General features: G+C 39.3%; 1 protein-coding gene across 4 annotated transcripts in view; it reads right to left on the bottom strand.

Annotated features, from left to right (window-relative positions):
• KAT2B (lysine acetyltransferase 2B) overlaps window positions 1-20029 on the bottom strand; it is a 116976-nt gene that overhangs the window by 46306 nt on the left and 50641 nt on the right. For all 4 annotated transcript variants that reach the window (XR_013277547.1, XM_077491407.1, XM_077491408.1 and 1 more), the window contains exons 5-8: window positions 17817-17998; window positions 14051-14242; window positions 11691-11797; window positions 9070-9189 (exon numbers count right to left, since the gene is read on the bottom strand). Coding sequence is in view for 3 of the 4 variants with exons in the window: in XM_077491407.1 (XP_077347533.1) it covers window positions 9070-9189; window positions 11691-11797; window positions 14051-14242; window positions 17817-17998 (601 nt within the window). In the remaining variant the exon portion in view is untranslated. The remainder of the gene's footprint in view (window positions 1-9069; window positions 9190-11690; window positions 11798-14050; window positions 14243-17816; window positions 17999-20029) is intronic.

Below are 20029 nucleotides of genomic sequence, written 5' to 3'. Positions count from 1 at the left end.
TTTTTGTATTGACCCATGTCCCCTGGGGCAGGAGCCAGGTTCCCAAACCCTTTTTAGGACAGTATCTTGCATATTAGCCATTAAAATTAGCACTTTTAATTTTGAACGTTCGAGTCCCATAGACTTCAATGGGGTTCTAACGTTGAGCATGTTTGGGATGCCCTGGATTGGCATATACGACAGCGTGTTCCAGTTCCTGCCAATATCCAGCAACTTCGCACAGTCATTGAAGAGGAATGGACCAACATTCCACAGGCCACAATCAACAACCTGATCAACTCTATGCGAAGAAGATGTGCTGCACTGCGTGAGGCAAATGGTGGTCACACCAGATGCTGACTGGTTTGTGAACCCCCTTGACCCACCCAATACAGTAAAATACAGTAAAACTGCACATTTTAGAGTGGCCTTTTATTGTGGCCAGCCTAAGACACACCTGTGGAATAATCATGCTGTTTAATGACTTGATATGCCACACCTGTGAGGTGGATGGCTTATCTTGGCAAAGGAGGAGTGCTCACTAACACAGATTTATACAGATTTGTGAACAATATTTGAGCGAAATAGGCCTTTTGTGTACAGTGCCTTGCAAAAAAATTCACAACTCTGAAGATTTTTTTTATTATTGTGAAGCAAACAACAAATAGGACAAAATAACAGAAAAAGTCAATGTGCATAACTATTCACCCCTCCATAAATTCAATACTTTGTAGAGCCAACATTTGCGGATATCACAGCTCCAAGTCACTTTGGATAAGTCTCTATGAGCTTGCCACATCTTGCCACTGGGATTTTTGCGCATAACTTCTTGCAAAACTGCTCCAGCTCCTTCAAGTTGGATGGTTTGCGCTCATGAACAGAAATTTTCAAGTCTGACCACAATTTTCTATTAGATTTGGGCTTTGACTAGGCTATTCCAACACATTTATATATTTCCCCTAAACCACTTAAGTGTTGCTTTAGCAGTGTGTTTGGGGTCATTATCCTACTGGAAGGTGAACCTCCGTCCTAGCCTCAAATCACACACACAGTGGTAAAGGTTTTGCTGAAGAATATCCCTGTATTTAGCATTCATCTTTCCCCCAACTCTGACCAGTTTCCCAGGCCCGACTGCTGAAAAACATCCCCACAGCATGATGCTGCCACCACCATGTTTCATTGTGGGGATGGTGTTCTTTGGTTGATGTGATGTGTTGGGTTTGCGCCAGACATAGCATTTTCTTTGATGACCAAAAAGTTCAAATCTAGTCTCATCAGACCACAGCACCTTCCTCCATACATTTTGGGAGTCTCCCAAATGCCTTTTCGCAAACTCAAAACGTGCCATTTTGTTTTTTGCTGAAACAAATGGCTTTCTTCTGGCTACTCTGCCATAAGGCCCAACTCTATGTAGCGTTCGGCTTAGTGTCGTCCTATGTAGAGATACTCCAGTCTCTGCTGTGGAACTCTACAGCTCCTCCAGGGTTACCTTAGGTCTCTGTGCTGCCTCTCTGATTAATGCCCTCCTTGCCCGTCTCTTGGCAGGTTTGCTGTTGTGCCATGTTCTTTCCATTTGGTTCTGATAGATTTAATGGTGCTCCTAGGGATCATAAAAGATTTGGATATTTTTTTATAACCTAACCCTGACTTGTACTTCTCGGCAACATTGTCCCTTACTTGTTTGGAGAGTCCCTTAGTCTTCATGGCAGTGTTTGGTTAGTGGTGCCTCTTGCTTAGGTGTTGCAGCCTCTGGTGCCATTCAAAAAGGTGTGTATATGTAATGACAGATAATGTGACACTTAGATTGCACACAGTTGGACATCATTTCACTAATTATTTGACTTGTGAATCAGCTCTTTTTATGGGCGTCATAACAAAGGGGGTGAATACATACGCACATGCCAATTATCAGTTTTTTAATTCTGAGAAATAGTTTTATATATATATATATATATATATATATATATATATATATATATATATATATATATATATATATATATATTTCTCAATTTACTTCACCAACTTAGACTAGTGTATTCTGATCCATCACATATAATTCAGACTAAAAAAACATTGAACTAAACGCTGTAATGTAACAAAATAGGTAAAAATCCAAGAGGTGATAAATACTTTTGCAAGGCACTGTACACAGAAGTCATAGATCTTTGCGTTCAGCTCATAAAAAATAGGGGCAAACAAAAAGTGTTGCATTTATAAATTTGCTCAGTGTATGTAAATATTACTTGTATTAGTTGATTTTATCCTTCATATTTTTTTTTAATAAACATTTTTGTGGCTATAGGTAAGTAGAACTATCTACTGCACAATAGTACAGGATTCCATGCACTATTGAGTACTCATTACACCCCCTTATAGGTGCCTTGGAGCCTGTGTCCTATCTTACCACTACTCCTGTGCCTCTGGATGATATATGTTATGACGAAACACATCAGATGGAGCTAAGAAGTGATAACATCACGCCTGCTCGGTCAAGCATCAGCATTCTGTCATGCTAATACGCTGTTTCTTTTATTTTTATATGTGAATACTTCTCTGTTTTAAATAAATGGAATGCCAATTTATGCTACTATATGGATTTCATCTGTTTTATCTCCTATGTTGGTTACCATCTGACTTGACCTCTATGGAGTTTTGAGTAACTGAGACATGGGGTTTATTTATTAAAAAATGGGGTGCAAAATCAGGCTTACTTCTGCATAGAGACCAATCAGCTTCCAGGTTTTATTGCCAAAGCGTAATTGAATAAGCTGAAGTTAGAAGCTGATTGGCTACCATGCACAGTTGCACCAGAGTCTGAGTGCACCAGCTTTAGTAAATCTACCCCTATGTATATTACACCTGGAGTGCCTTGGTGTAATTAAGCTTTCTAATACCTCCCACTACCTGAGGTCTTTCACACTGGGGCATTGGGGGCGTCGGCGGTAAAGCGCTGCTATTTTCAAGCGCTGCTTTACCGTCATTTTAGCTGCGCTTTTTGGCTGGATGGGTTAAAGGTGCCCCGCTAGCAGGCAGAAAACGGTTAAAAACACTGCTGTCGAGTCGCTTTGGTGCCGCTGCCCATTGATTTCAATGGGCAGGGGCGCTTTGGGAGTTGTATATACACCATTCCTGTGCTGGTTGCAGGACTTTTTTTAACGTCCCTCAAGTGCACCACTCCAGTGTGAAAGCCCTCAGCCTTTCACACAGAAGTGACAGGAGAGGCGCTTTGCTGGTGCTATTTTTAGCGCCATAGCGCCTGTAAAGCGCCTCAGTGTGAAAGTAGTCTTAGGCAGCCCACTTTAGCAATTTTCTTTTCATTCAACCAACATGTTGAACAAAAAATATGACCCAATTCCCCCAGCCACACATTCGATGTGGATAGGGGAATCACTCCCACTGAGCTTGTATATTCTGAGAGTGGGGAGACTTCCCTGCCATCAGAATACACTGACAGAGCTGCCAGCTATAGCCAGTGGCGCTAATCTTGCAGAATTTCTAGATCAGTAGATTGAGTTTTGTACAACTAGCCTGTCCATACATGGATCGAAATTACCTGCTGAACAGGCCAAATTTGGATTCATTCATAGCTGGTTTTAGTCTCTGGTAAGCTGCTTCTGTGTATTTTTATTGGTGGAACGCTGAAGTTTGACATTGAGGATCAACACAGCTTTTGATGATATTACACTCACTTATGATGGACACTCTTTTCTGTATGTTTTATAATATTTATACATGGTTGGAGCACAGTGTATTTATCACCATTCTTTTTGATATTTTTACACTGATATTTTATTATTGTGACACTTTGAATATCAAGGGAAAGGTCAACATGTTTATTTCTTTTTCATTGTGGTATTGCTATATTCAGATACCAGTGAGTGCCGCTGTCTTTAACTGTTTTGCATTTATAATTCACAGTTTTTTTATGTTTAATTTACTTTGTACTGAGCACAGGCTTTTCAATTTACATATACCAGTGGTGCCTTCGGAATCCAGGAAGAGTTCCTTTTGTAAACAACCCGCTTCAGGCTCTAAGCAAAAGCCTACATCCCAGTTCCGTAAGAAGAACTGGACCCCCAAGTCCTCCAGTTTTAAGGGCATAGCCTCCATACACTAAAGGGGTGCCCTCACTCACACAGGTGGGGTGATGTCTATTGGCCTTCAAGGTTGCTTGGATTCGTGAAGTCTCAGATGACTGGATCTGCAGCATGGTGTCCAGAGGATACAAACTGGAGTTTCACTGGTTTTCTCCTCCACACTTTATGCACTCAAGGGTATTTTCAGGTCCACAAACAAAAGCAGCTTTCTTTGTGGCTCTGAAAGGCTGTTGACCCAAGGAGTCATCACACCTGTGCTGGAGTAAGGGTGATCTTACACCTTATATTTTACATTGTTCACTATTCCCAAGCCAAATGTAGATTTTGGCCTATTCTAAACCTCAATTAGTTTCTGAAAGTACAAAAATTCAAGACGAAGTCCACAAGGCCATTTAATGCTTCACTTTATCAGGGGAACTTCCTGGCATCAGTGGATATCAAGAATGACTACCTCCACATCCCGCTTTTTTTTTTTGCCTCACCAATGATTTATGTGACTTGCAATGGAAGATCACAACTATAATTTTGTGACTTTGTCTTTTGGGGTGTCCATGGTCCCATCAGCTCAAACTCATGTTAAATGATAAGCAGATGGTACAAACCCTGGAGAGGTTCTAGTGATGTAGCTTCATGTTTTGTTTTCGATACAATCTCTAGAGCACCTTTGGTTCTGACACAATCTCTACAGCACTTAAGCCTAGTACTCGACACAGCATGGGACAAGGTACTGCTTCTGCAGGAGAAATGACTATCTAATATAGCCCAGGTGAAGACCTTCAGGTTGTTACAAAGTCCCTTGATTCAGGCCTGCATGAAGGTGTTGGGAAAGATGGTAGCCACCTTGAATCTGCCAATATCTCTGACACCAGGTCAGTTTTGTAATGGTGGATATCCACATATTTTCATGATGGATGCAAGCCTGTTGAGCTGGGGAGGTGTTCTGAAGAACCTCTTAGTTGCCAGGGAAGCAGAAGTTGCAGGTCAGCATCCTGGAGCTTCAGGCCATTCGGTTGCTATTCTACACTGGACTGTCTACCTGCAGGGTCTGCCTGTCAAGGTGCAGATGGACAAGGCTACAGAAGTGGCACAAATCAACAATTAAGGAGGGACAAGAAGTCACGCTGCTCAGGAAAAAGCAGACATGATCTTGTCCTGGCAGAACTGCACATTCCAATTCTTTCTCTTGTGCACATTCCTGGCATTAAAAATTGTTAGGCGGACTTTCTAAGCTGTCAGCAGCTGAATTCAGAAGAATGGGCCTTTTGCTAGGAGGTGTTCATAGAAATTTGTCTGAGGTGCTAGATGCCACATGTGGATCTCTTGGCATCCTGATTGAAAAACAAACTGGACAGGATTGTGTTCCAAACCAGAGGTCCTCAAGCATTTACGGTAGATGCCCTGGTGATTGCTTGGGATCAGTTTACCTTAAACTATGCCTTCTCTCTGCAGCTTCTTCCTTGCCTGTTGCACAGGATAAAGGTGGGGGCATTCCAATGATCCTAAACACACCTGCTTGGCCTAGAAGGAAGTGGTATGCAGACATTGTAAATTTCTTGGCAAAGGAGCTTCTACAAATTGGCCACATTTGCTGTTGCAGGGTCTGATCTTCCATCCTGCTTAACAGTCACTGTCTGTGACAGCATTGCTGTAGAAGCCCAAGTACTGAGGGATAGGGCAATTCCTGATTCTGTAATCTCTACTCTCCTCTAGGCTAGAAAGTCAAATTCCAGAATGGTGTACCATCATGCACGGAAGGCTTGTTTTGCCTGGTGTGAGGTTCATCCCTTTTAGTGTGAAGTGGAGCAGATTTTGGCCTTTCTCCAGTATGATGTGGTGAGATGTCTCTGGCTTTAGGTGTAATCATGGGAATCATTGATCTTGAGCTGTTCCAGTTCAGAGACCTATTGTGTCTAAATCCTTGGGTAAAATCTTTGTGCAGGATGTGGATTTTTGGGATTACCTGTAAAATAATTTTCTTGGAGTACACAGAGGTTGCAGCACAATCCAAGTAGTCATGAATAATAACTCCTCTGTGTACTGTGATGTACTCCAAGAAAAGGATTTTACAGGTTAACCAAAAATCTAAAATTTTAAGGGTACTGCTAATGCACAATTAATGTTTCTAAATGTTTCCCATAACATAGCAAATCTTCATCTTCTGAGATCAGTTCCACTTTAAATCCTTCTTATATAGCTTCCTTTATACCTTGTCATAGGCAGTTTTACTTACAGTACATTTTCACTGATTTTATTCAATGGCTCTCAATCACTGTTGTCAGTTACATATGCTATTGATTTGGCGTTGATAGTCGCTTTCCTCTACCTTTTCAGCATTTAAAGATCTACAGCTTATTGACCTTGACAGACGATGGAATGTAAACTGTCTTTGCATGCCATATTAACAGTGCATCTGATTTAAATTTTGCAACAGATATTGTCTAATTTATCAGCCACGTCCCTAGTATCTGCACTTGTTCCATAAAGATGTAATATGTAGTTTGTATCTCTAATTATAAAATAACATACTCTAGTGTTAATTTAAAGAAAATACATGTCAATGCATCACTGCATTATCAATGCATATAAATGCATTAATATTAGTATGTCCCTCAACAAGAACAACCTAATACATACCAGTGCTGTACTACCTGGCATTGTAAGTTCCCCATTTCTGGTATGCCCACTAATGGCTATATACTACAATTTTCAAAGGCCCAGAAAAATTCTAAGGATAGTGTTTCTTCTATGCATAACCAATTAAAAAGAGCATGGACATTTTCACGAAAGTTCTCACCTCCTGCTTTCATGCACCCAGCTTGAATGCTATCTTTCCTTATGGTTTGTTATTTCTCAGATTACTGAGAAATCTCTCTCAAATATTTAATGGACAATTTCTCTCTTTTGCTGAGAATTCTAGCACTATTTACAGAAACAGCATTGTCTGAAATCTGAAGCTCATTCACTGTTTTGTCACCCTGTTTAGGATACCCCTTATATCTGTTATAAAATTATCATCTTTACTTTTACACATGGTGACCCTGAAGTAGATTTCAGCTCTCAGCTCTTAGTTCACATCTTTGAAAAACAGTCTGTTTATTTTCCCTCAGCTGCTTAAGGTTGGCCACAGACGGATTGAAATTCGACCACTTTAGGAGAAACCGGATGAATCTTGAACATCTATGGGCAGGATGATGTTTTGTTTTGTTTTCGTACGATCACTGCCGGTGGCTATAGCATCAGCATAAGCCTCAAATGCTGGGTTTCTCTTTACATTCTACCAGTTTTGTCATTTGTTAATTATTTAGCTTTTCATTATTGTTTAGAGAACATTATTATATGGAAATGTTATTTTCTTTTTTCGACCTACTGCCTTATTTACAGTGAATTTCTCACTCTGTGAAATATAGGGGATATACATACCTCACTGTTTAAGGACCATCCCCAGGATGTTTCATGGTAAGACACCTTTTTCGATGGGATTTGCCTTCCCAAAAAATATGTTAGTGGGAGTAACCAATATGGTTCTCGTTCTCATGTTTTTGGCCTAATTGCTGACTTTAGAAATGTTAATACATAATGAGTGCAATTATTCCATAAGTGGTTTGGAACAGGTGTGGGGTGAAGAAAAATATCTGTTCACCCCACATGCTTTTAACTCCTCTATTCAATACCCTAGGCTCATCCCCACATCTCTTTAGTTGGTGGATAAACAAAGGAATGATGTGGATAGGAGACTTTTTATATATGCACCATGCATTCTCTGGCTTATTTAAATTTAAAAAAATGCATCTACCTTTGATGGAATTATTTGATACAGTCAGCTTACCTCATAACTCAAAGGTAAACTTAAAAAGGTTATTCGTCCTTCATCCTTGACTTCACTCAAGACTTCTTGCATAGCTAGAGATCTGATGAAGGGCTGCATTTCCATATTTTACAGCCGCCTAACAGAATTGGACCATAAGGTTTCCTATATGGAACACTGGGAGAGAGTCCTTAGCGCCGAATGGGACCTGTTAGAATGGCAATATATTGCAAATTGTTTTTTGACAATATCTATCAATACAGCTCTGGTTGACTCTAATTACAAAACATTTCTACAATGGTATATGGTCCCAACTAGGATAGCTAAGGTGAACATACAGGCCTCTCCCATGTGTTTCAGGAAATGTGGCCAGGTAGGCCCCATGATCCATATTTGGTGGCTGTGCCCCAAAGTGACAAAGTTTTGCACTAGAAAATTGAACCTAATGCGATCGGTAACAGGGCGACATACTGCAAAAAAGCTAGAGATCGCACTCTTGCGAAATGTAGATGACAATATTCCCAAAATATTAAACTTTAGATTTCTTACATGATACTAGCTGCCAGGATAGTTATTGCATGGTTTTGGAACCGGTCAACAATACATTTGACTATCTTAAGAAAAAACTATGATGAATGATAAATTAACATGGGGGGGGGGGGGCGCTAGGATAGATAATACCTCGACTGCTCTCAACCCCTTCCTTTCTTCTTTATGAACGCTCACTGTTTTCATTGAATGGTCATCCACTGAACTGTATCATTTCACTACATAGGGTTCTTCTGACCACTACACAATGGCTTACATTAGATAACTGCTATATTTTTTCCTCCAAATTGACAATAACTATGTAGCATCTGAAACGACTAGGTCTCTCTCATGGGATGTTGTGGGGTCATCTCATCAATATCATATCCAAGTTAATTCATGATGTCCTTTATCATTGTTTACATGAATACCTTATTTGACATTGACTTTAATGATTCTTGTAAAAAAAATTCCGGCAAGCCTATTAATGTCTGGTGGTCCTGTGTTCTACCTAAACTTGGACGATTTTGATTTTCTTTAAAAAATGAATAAACAAATTTAATTCTAAACAGAATTTTGGATGATAAATTCAAGAGCTTTAACGTGATGTATGACATCTTTTGAACAGGAAGTATAAGTCATCAGCATGGTAATTACCAAGGCTTGATTCAAGTGCCGGTTTGCCAGAGGGACTCAAACTTCCACTGTTGGACTGATCAACTGATGATGGGCTGGCCACATATGGAATTGTTCTTGAAACGGGAGGATTGGTGATAACTACAGTGTTCAAAGAAAAGAAGGTAAAACAATTCAGTTTAATAATTTGAACCTCCTGAAATCAGAGACAGCTAACATACATGTAAAATGAATATAATACATAAAATACAATAATATCAATCTTGTCTGATCTAATTAAAATGAGTGCATACACTCAAGCTTAATATAAAAGACAATGTTCAACACTTTGCTACTACAAACTATAAAAATTATCTCTGCTGGGTACTTTTTATGTTAACACTGGTAACACAATATAACCACAATATAATTTCAGAAAAACAGTTAATGGATTTTCTATGCTTCTAACAGTAACATATGTCTGAAAATGCTATGAGATAGGAGCACCTATCTATTGACAACCTCCTAAACAATACTAACCAAACACAGCAGCCATAGCAAGAGTGCTGAAAACCTGCCTTATTCATTTTTAACAAACTGTATGCCCTGCCCTTCAGCACTGGATGAGTTCTTCAAAAGAATGAGCCACATGGTTTACAAAGAATTTTAAAAGAAAACAAAAAACCCAAATGTCCGCAAATTTTTTATAAAGGCAAACAAATAATCCAAAAGGTCTTCTACCTTCTCGGTCTCTCACTGGCTCTTCATTTGCAAACTTCAGGAATAATTTTGGGGGAGCAAGAAAACAAAGAAACATTGTAGAAGGACATGTACTGTATTTCCTATGAACTAGGCCAAACTCCAACTTCCTAGTAAAAGTAAATTCTGACACAGCCCATCTACTGATGCTGCATTCTGGGATACACCATAGACTCCCTCAAGAGTTTCTGCTATTCCCCTTGGTAGCGACTGAGGGAATTTCTACGTTCTATTCTTCCTGTGCCCTCTTGGGCTCTCCTTCTTCTTCCCACCAAAGTTAAGCTTATTTGAGCCTTCTGGGCAAATTCTTCCTTTTTTCTGCAGGTTTATTTCAATCCAGTTTAATGACATGAGCTGCCAACCTGAATCTGTTTAAAGCAGTTCTCCACCCTAAAGGGGAAATTCCACTAATCTGATCCCTCCCCCCCTCCGGTGCCACAATCGGCACCTTTCAGGGGGGAGGGGGTGCAGTTTCCTGGATAATCCAGGTATCTGCACCCACTTCCGGGACAGATCGCCGCAGACCCCCGCAGATGCCCCCCCCCCCCCCCCCCCCCGTTGTGTTCTGGGAAACACACAGTTCCCAGGACACAGCGGGGACCAGAAGAGACGCGCAGCGTGACTCGCGCATGCGCAGTAGGGAACCGGGCAGTGAAGCCGCAACGCTTCACTTCCCGATTCCCTGACAGAGGATGGCGGCGGGGGCAGCAGAGAGACGAACGATCGCTCGTCATCTGCCGCCGATATCGCTGGGCCCTGGGACAATTAAGTGTCAATTTATTAAAAGTCAGCAGCTGCAATATTAGTAGCTGCTGGCTTTTAATATTTTTTTTTTAGGTGCAGAACCGCTTTAAATTGAATGCATATTATAATATTAAGACCTTATGCACACTGAGCTTTTGCTCAGTTCCACTAAATGCCTTTTGGCAAGAGAAAAGCTGCTAACAAATGCAGTAAAGGCTACATTTTTCACATGTTTATGCACGTTCATGCATCCTATTGGCCAGAATTTATTCTGGCCATTAGAATGCATTAAAAGTGCAAACACACCTAAAACCATCTACCGTTAAAACACGCTTATGCACGTGCACATGTTATTTCTGCCCAAACACTGCTCTACTGAACGTGTTGGTGATGCTTTTTTTTCAGCCTGTAAATGCTCCTCTTCTAAAATCATTGTAAACACCTATGTGTGCATGGGCACATAGGCTAACATATAGCTGTGTTTACAGGCTAAAAAACAGGTCCCAAATATGGTTCTGCAGTGCTACCTTCACATGTTACACTAAAGTATTTTCAGAAACTTTCTGCTCAAGTAACATCTTTTTTGATGGCCAACTCCCAACTATGAAGCTTGGCCAATCCTATTAAAAATTAAAAGTGTGCACCATGTCATTGTTGGTGTGCTGATCCCACCTGTTTAGCTATAACTGAAAATCAAAGGGTTCAATGCTCCACAAAGAGTTAAGCTCTGTTAACTGTTAAAGTAGGTGCATTATCCTGCCAACATGCTTTTACAACCCTTCAACAAAAAACAAAATGATAGTTTTGGCATGCGGTCTGTATTTCATTGTTTTCAGCGTTTCTGCACACAGTTGCACATTTTTCCTGATTCTAATGAAGCTTTTTCTAGAAAAAGCTGCAAGTCAGCTTTTCCTACTGACAGACAACTAAATCCTCCAATCATACCAACAAAAAAACATGTAAATAGAATGATGAATATTTTTGCAAAAGAGAAATAAATTACTTGATATCCACAAATACATTTAATTCAACTTCACAAAAATGTCATTCATTTTATTCCAGTGTTATATCCCAAAGATAAAAGGCCTAAATAGCATAGTAGATTTTTAGATTTTCTGAAAAGTATTTGCTTTTCTCAAAAGTTTTTGTTCTTAAAGTACCTGCTTGAACCCCAAGCTCACTTGCTCGAGAAGATGAAGACATAAAATCTTCTTCCCATATAGGAGAATTCGGACTGTAAACCTCCTCTTCCAGCATTGACAGGAATCTAAATCAGAAATATACCACATAGTTACTGTACATAAAGTGTAAATTTATACAATAAGGATGTAATAAGGAACTAAGCAAATAAACTTTTATATTACAAAAGGAAGAAAAATATATAAAACCGTCCCTTACCGCCTATCTCAGAGCTATGGGTTTCTAGTTTGGATCATATAGGCAATACAAATTAAAACAACAAATGTTAAAATGAATAAAAAACACCTGTGCATCCCCAAACATTGGCGCTCGCAAACTCCACCTTCCGTGAGGGATTGGCTCGAGCGCATCCAAAAAACTGCTGACATGGAAGATTTGATTCATCAGGCGAAAGACACGCCTTCTAAATATGTTCAGACCTGGTCTTGTTGGAAGCATTTTATCACCACACCTAAATACCGAGCGTTCCTTACCTGATGTGTTAACTTTATCGCCACATTTCCTTTACTCACTGTATCACCTGGCATAACCGGTCTCATCATCTCACTTACTTCACAGATACACTTACGGTATTATCTTCTCTGCACGCTAATTCCCAGCTCACAGGGATCCCTTCTATGACGCCAGAGACCTCTCTCATTGCTTAGATCCTCTTTTCCCTTGGTGACACCATAACTAACTAGATGAAGTTCTTATGGGCTCTATACATAGCACTCCTGCCCTTCATTTGTTACCCCTTTTTCCCGTTACCCTTAACTGACCTCCCTTTATAGTCCTGATTGATGCCTTTGAAATATGTATTATATGTTTTGTTTTTTTTGGGGGAATAGCGGCTGGTTCCGCTAACACCAGATATGGTGTGTTTGTTTAGACACATTAACAAATATTTTTAACATTTACCGGTTCCTTCCTGTTAATTTGGTGCACAGGGTATTGCCATACTTCTGGAAACTATTCCTCTCCTCCGTCCTGTCACAGTCTGATCCCAGTTGGGGCGACTGGTCACTGAGGTCTCATATTTACTTTCTCGCTTTTATGGAGTATGGTACATACCTAGGGCACTAATACTTCACTCTCCATACCCAGCCTCAATTCCATGTAATGTCCGAGCACGATTTTACACTGATCATATCTCAATGTTGTAATAGATCTTAGATTATTTGTTTAACCAACAAGTTATCTACCAGACGATATCTCCCGACTAATATTACCCTGCATGTACTTAAATGGAGATGTTCTTTTATAATTCATGTACTTATTATATTGCATTTTACAGTTCCTGTTTTTGTTCATTTGTAAAACTTCAATAAAAACTTTGAAACTTAAAAAAAAACAAAAAAAAAAACACCTATGTGTTTAATCAGCGACCACTTAAAAACAAGTCAATTTATCATCCCCACCTTAGGTGCCGGAAGACCCTGTCCCAGCACTTAGCACAGGAGTGACATCTCCAATCCAAATCAAATCTTCTAAAACTAGCAGTCAAAAGAAGCAGTGTCTTAGATCTCACACTGCATATATGTAGCTATGAGGCTACAGAACAGGGATGTTAAGGCACCCTCACATACCAAGAAGTGTACTGCTATTTTTAAGGAGGATTTTTTTTTAACTAACTGTTCAAAAAGTTTCTATAACACAGAAATTGTTCATTTTTTTTAGTTAAGTTACACTTTAAAAGGCACAAAAATAATACTGTACTATATTAAAACCTAGTGCCATTAAGTAACTTAATTTTGCAGTAAACCATAAAAACATAAATATGAAAAGCCACTATGGGGATTTGTTTCTGTTCTGAGCAACTCACTGCTCATTTCCCCATCTGGGTCTTTTGAGAAAACGCTGTGTATTGTTCCTCAAAAAGAGCATTGGTATAGCAAGTATATAATTTTTGCATGTTATAAACTCAACTTGAATACAATATTATATTCGCAATGCAAAGCATTATAAAGGAGAACATGTAGTGTGTTTGCCTCTATTGTCTGCTAAGCCCTCCCTGTTATCCAAAGCAACAAGGGTGTATTAAGCAGCCATATTTTATGTTAAAGATTTTGTTCTTTGGAATTTCCCCCTCCAGTGGAATGTCTGTTAGGGACAGTTAGCAATAGCCACAGGATGCCAAGCCAAAGCTGCAAGTGCTAGATGAGCTTCTACATTGAGTTGTTTGTTTGTAAGAGCTATGATATCTGCAATTACAAGCCTATTTCAGTATAGGATACTACTAATGTTTACATTTTCACTTCTGGCATATACTGTATGCATACATCTGGCAGGAGAATTTACACAGAATAAAACAACACAGGTGTTCTGGGATTTGTCATACTTTGGGAAGTGAGTCAGTATTAGTGTTCTCTTCTCCTGTGGCAGTTTGTCTTTCTCCTGTCTGGCCTGTTCCAGCAGCTGACGTCTCATTACAGTGAAGACAGAGCGCAGCAATGTGCGGCCAAACACCTGTGTTGTTTCATATCGATGCAAGCTGTCACAGAACTGGGGGACGTTGCAGTAGCAGAGCCACCTGCAGTAATAAAAACAGACATTTCATTATTTTTCCTGAACAAATACAACATTTTTTACTCCAAAAGTATATTTCTCCGCTATTCTGAAAAGCAAATAAATAAATAAATAACCTGAACATTCATTAAATGCTACTTGAATATTTGTGTTTTAATGAACACTTATTTGTGTTTTGTAACATTTCCAGTGCACAGAATCTCCATCTTCATAAAACAATAGTCTTGTCAGCTTTTTTGTGTCCATTAAACATTGAAATCTTTTGCTGAAAAAATAAAAAATAAAAGCCCCCATAACAACCTGACTGCACCACTCAACTCAATATTACAACACATTTTACTAAAACTGTACTCCAGGATAAGCAAATATTGTCTAAATACAAAGAACATGTTTATTTTTACGCTAGTATTGGTGTGCTGTATACATTATTTCCAGTTCTGTGCAGTATTCCTGTGTAAAACTTTGCCTCTGTGATTCAGGTCTTGTATCTGCCACCCGCCTGCAGTTTTCAGCAAGCAGCCTATAGTGTGTGGGCCTATCGGGTCCCTTCCACAGCTTTGCTCCTTGAACAGGCTAAATGCAGAACAATGATGATGTCACTGATACTGTTACATGGTAATAACCTGGGTTTGCAAAAGCATTTGGTGCACTAATGCTGCGTACACACGACCGTTTTTTCTGTCAGAATAAACTCTGATGGTTTTTCCTACGGCGTTTCCGACGGAGTTCTGCTGAAACGGACTTGCCTACACATGATCACACCAAATTCCGATTGTTTAGAATGCAGTGACTTACAACACATATGACGGGACTAGAAAAAGGAAGTTCAATAGCCAGTAGCCAATAGCTGCCCTTGCGTCGTTTTTGGTCTGTCGGAACAGCATACAGACGAACAATTTTCCCGATAGAAATTGATTCCGTCAGAATTATTTAAAACATGTTCTATTTCTAGGTCCGTCAGAATTTTCGGAAAAAAAAGTCCTCTGAAGCACACACACGATTGAAATATCCGGTGAAATGATTCCGTCTGACTTTTTTCTGCCGGAAAGTCCGACCGTGTGTACACGGCACCAGAGTTTATTTATAACCTTTGTGGCTATTGAGCAATATATTTAAAGGAAGGTTTTTGAAGCCAAAATTTAGCTTCAAAAGCAATAATATAACATAATATATTAATAACCCCTTAGTAACAAATGTTAATGCCTGAACACAATTTTGCAACTTTGACATTTGTTAGTAAAACTGTACATATCATCACAATTATTTTTCCATCCAGGTGGATTATGCAGGACAAAGTGGCCTTTTTTTGTGTGGTAAATTGTAGTGGATATCTCCTGTTTTTTATTATCAAATGAAAACTGGCCTAAAATAGTGAAAGAATATTATATATATATATATATATATATATATATATATATATATATATATATATATATATATATATAAATATGTGTATGTTAGTTGTTGTTTGCACCCCAGGTACAGCCCAGAAATAATAGTGGTCATTTTATAACATAATATATTAATAACCCCTTAGTAACAAATGTTAATGCCTGAACACAATTTTGCAACTTTGACATTTGTTAGTAAAACTGTACATATCATCACAATTATTTTTCCATCCAGGTGGATTATGCAGGACAAAGTGGCCTTTTTTTGTGTGGTAAATTGTAGTGGATATCTCCTGTTTTTTATTATCAAATGAAAACTGGCCTAAAATAGTGAAAGAATATTATATATATATATATATATATATATATATATATATATATATATATATATATATAAAAATATGTGTATGTTAGTTGTTGTTTGCACCCCAGGTACAGCCAAGAAATAATAGTGGTCATTTTGCTTTTTTTTAATCCTACCTAAAACACACTGACACTAATGCCGCGTACACATGACTGGACTTTCTGGCAGAAAAGGTCTGACGGAATCATTTCATCGGATATTCCGATCCTGTGTGGGCTTCATCTGACTTTTTTTTTCAAAAATTCTGACGGACCTAGAAATAGCACATGTTTCAAATCTTTCTGATGGAATCAATTCCTATCGGGAAAACCGCTCGTCTGTATGCTATTCCGATGGACCAAAAGCGACGCAAGGGCAGCTATTGGCTACCGGCTATTGAACTTCCTTTTTCTAGTCTCGTCGTACGTCATCGCATTATAAACTAACAGACTTTGGTGTGATCATGTGTAGGCAAGTCCATTTCAGCAGAACTCCATCGGAAAAACTGGTCGTGTGTACGCGACATTACTGACACTGATATTTGTTTTAAAAAGTGTTGCTTTTAAAACAAAAAAAAAATCCTGCCCAAGATATACTGACCATGACCTTTGACCCTGACTTTTGACCCAACCCTGGCACTGACATAGATTAAACCATGGGTGCTCAACCTGTGGCCCTCCAGCTGCTGCAGAACTACAGGCCCCATGAGGCATTGCAAAGTTGATAGATACAAGCTTGACTCCAAAAGGCTGAGGCATGATGGGAATTGTAGTTCGGCAACATCTGGAGGGCCAAGGGTTGAGCACCCATGGATTAAACCTTGAAAAACACTTTACTTTTGCAGAACAAAGCTGGTCTTTTGTTTGCTTGTATTGAATGTTTGAATGAATAAAGACTGTTACCTTTACACTTTTACAAGTGATCTCGGGCTATTCAGATTACTATATATAACAAGGAGTGTCTAACATGAAAATTAGGACTATCTCTTTAACATGAACAGCAATAGTGACTTGACAGTAGACTCTTACTCAATTAAAAAAAACTTTGGCTTTGTATACACTTTAAGGCTAGGTTCACACCATAGCGATGCGGGAACGCCGCGAATCCGCGGCGTTTTCCCGCATCGCATGCCTCCCGCCGGCAGTTCACACTGCCCTATGCGGACTGCTGGGAGTGTCAATGAAATCTTAATGACACCCCCAGACCAGTCCGCATATCGCAGTGCGATCTGCAAACTCGGACAGGAATCGGATCGCATGGTGTGAACACCCATGCGATCCGATTCTGCTGCGGACCAAAAAAAGGGTCCTGTGCGAGTTTGCGGCGGGTGCGATGCGAATTCAGCCATACTATCTGTATGGCTGAACTCGCATCGCACAGACAGATCGGATGTGATTTGCACTGCAGTGCGGTGCGAATCACATCCGGATCTCTCACCCGCAGCGGTGTGAACCGGACCTAAGCACTTTGAAGTGTAGCTCATACTCAAATTTAAGTAAAGTCTAACAATTGTTGGCATATCGGCTACCTGGTTCCTGAGAGCTGCCCAGCTATTTATTAATGCAATAGGTTGATATTAATAATTATAATAACAATGCTGTTATACTGATAAATATACTAGTAATTCCTAATTTCATAAAATGTTCATTATTTGAAGACCACATACAACAGAAGGAACTATACAGTCTATTGCATATTTACTTTGATATGATGTTTGCTCAGCTGTACAAGATTTATCACACCGACGCATACATTTAGTAATATTTTTGCTTTAAGCTATCCAGGTACTTCCTATTTACTTAGGCATGTGAATGTTTACTCAGCTATGGAATAAATAACATTACCTAGTGTAGTTGACTTTATATGCAGCAATGTCTTCTGTCGGGGATCTCTGCCTTCTCTGTGATGGAGTTTCAAGATGCCAGTAGTTGATACGGTTCAGAAACATTTTAGCCAGCTCTAAAATAGTTTGTCTTTCCTTGGCAGGTAGATGACTAAATTTATATTGTACAAAATTATTTACACCCTTTAAGAAGATAAAACAAACCAGAAATATTCATGTTAAAATACTTAACATATACTATATTTATCACATAAGCCTCACATTTCTGTTTTGTTTTCTATTAAACAAGCACAATACTGTGACTTCTAGCTTTCATTTTCTAACTTGCAGTGAAAACTCCACAGCAGAAAGAACTGGTGGTCAGGGTTCCTTTCCCCTACACCAAATATTGTCATTTTTAGGCTCCACTTAATTCCCAAGCACCTTCAAAATATACAATACTTATCTAAAATGCAGGTTCCTGATGATAATCTCTGTGACACTTACCTGCCACAACCCTTCCACCCCTACAAATCTTTCCAGTTATTCACTGCGTCACTTGCACATGTGGCCCGAAGTCCACTGACATCACTGTATAAACATTCAACAGATTGACAAGTCATGGCCTGGCTTTATATTAAGGAGCTCAGCTATCTATGTGCAGAAATCGGGTGCAGGACTGTGAACATTCTAAAGAGAATGTGTAGTGACAGGTAGCAGCACAGCAAAGATCACCATAGAGATGTTTTACAGGCAAATATAGTACTATGCTAGGAAAAGGGCCATCTAAAAAGTAAAAAAAAAAAATCTAAGAAATAACAGCCTTAAAGTTATTCTATTAAAGGTAGTTGCAGATACTATTTATATTGCAGCTTACTAGTTCTTAAATGTGGTGACTGCATTTGTTTTCTTTTCTCTGGCTTCTTTCCTTTATTTGTAAAATTAAAAGATCAAAAGGGAGCAAATAAGATGAGTTAATTGAGTTTAAATACATTTAAGTTGAGCTAAACCCTCCTATTCCTTATAAGCAAGAAAGCTACCTTCTTAGCCTCTGTTTGATCTGCATTTGCTATGGTGCTGCATTTGTGATCAATTATGATACCAGACATTTGATGGTTTGACAGTTCAGTGAGAGTACAAGCAACTGTGACAGTTATCATTCACAATCACAACATGCCACAAATGTAACTGTTTTGAGAAACAGTTAAAATTGAACTTTAGTCAGAAATGAAGTTGTGACCCTTTTGCAGGTATAGCTATGTAAAACATTAAAAATAAATGTCTATATTATTTCAAATCCAGTCTTACCCTGCTCTGCACATGCTCAGTTGATCTTCATCTTTAGGCATTTTTAGGCACTGTTGAAATTGTAGAGGAAAATTTGCTGACAGCCTTAAAGTGGAAATAAACCCTCCTATCATTTACAGCCAAGGAAGCTGCTTCTGTTTGAACTGCAACTGCCATGGTGCTGTACATGTGATCAGTTATGACACCAGCTATTTAATGGTTTGATAGTTTGGCTGAGGACACAATCAAATCAAACTGTTTTTTGAACCCTGTAAATCAATGGGATTAGTTCCGCTTTACAGCTGGAGCTTTGGGCTTCATCAAAATGGCAGCCTCCAGCAAGAAGAAACCGGAACAATGCTGGAGGCAATTTACAGCACACACTAATTTTGGTAGCATAATTGTTAATGTAGAATGTATGTTCCTTGCTAAAGAACAACATTTTTGATCAAGTTGCTATTGGTAAAGTTCCGCTTTAAATCAATTGGTTTAGTTACACTTTAACTCATTCCCGCCTCCCGACCCTTTAAGAGCTTCTAAATGCCAGGGGAGATGGCATTTTGATCATGTGACCACTGTGATTGGCTGTTATGGCGGTCACATATTCGGAAAGCTAACCCGCCGAGAGGCCGCATATATGCCCCACATCGGTGGGAAGAGGTTAAATACTAGTAATTAATAAGCAAAGTTAGCTGTTACAGTGAACCAACTGTAGTTTGTTCCTGCCATGCAGCAAGATGTTATATTGTGTTCATTTACACAATCTAGGGCTTACCATCTATCTTAAATCCATCTTAAGCCTTGTTCATTGCATCCGTGTCCTGTGCTGGGCCGTGTTTGCATGTATCCCCTTTCCAGTATTCCAGTAGCAGTCTATTGGGATGCAGCGGCTGCACAGACACAGCCATTGCTCCCATTGTGACATCCGTGCAGGTGCAGATGAATACA

The sequence above is a fragment of the Lithobates pipiens genome, unplaced genomic scaffold (assembly GCF_037356315.1).
Source record: "Lithobates pipiens isolate NorthernLeopardFrog02 unplaced genomic scaffold, aLitPip1_a1.2 Scaffold_19, whole genome shotgun sequence".
Lineage (NCBI taxonomy): Eukaryota > Metazoa > Chordata > Amphibia > Anura > Ranidae > Lithobates > Lithobates pipiens.
This window is presented reverse-complemented; position numbering and strand designations above follow the sequence as displayed.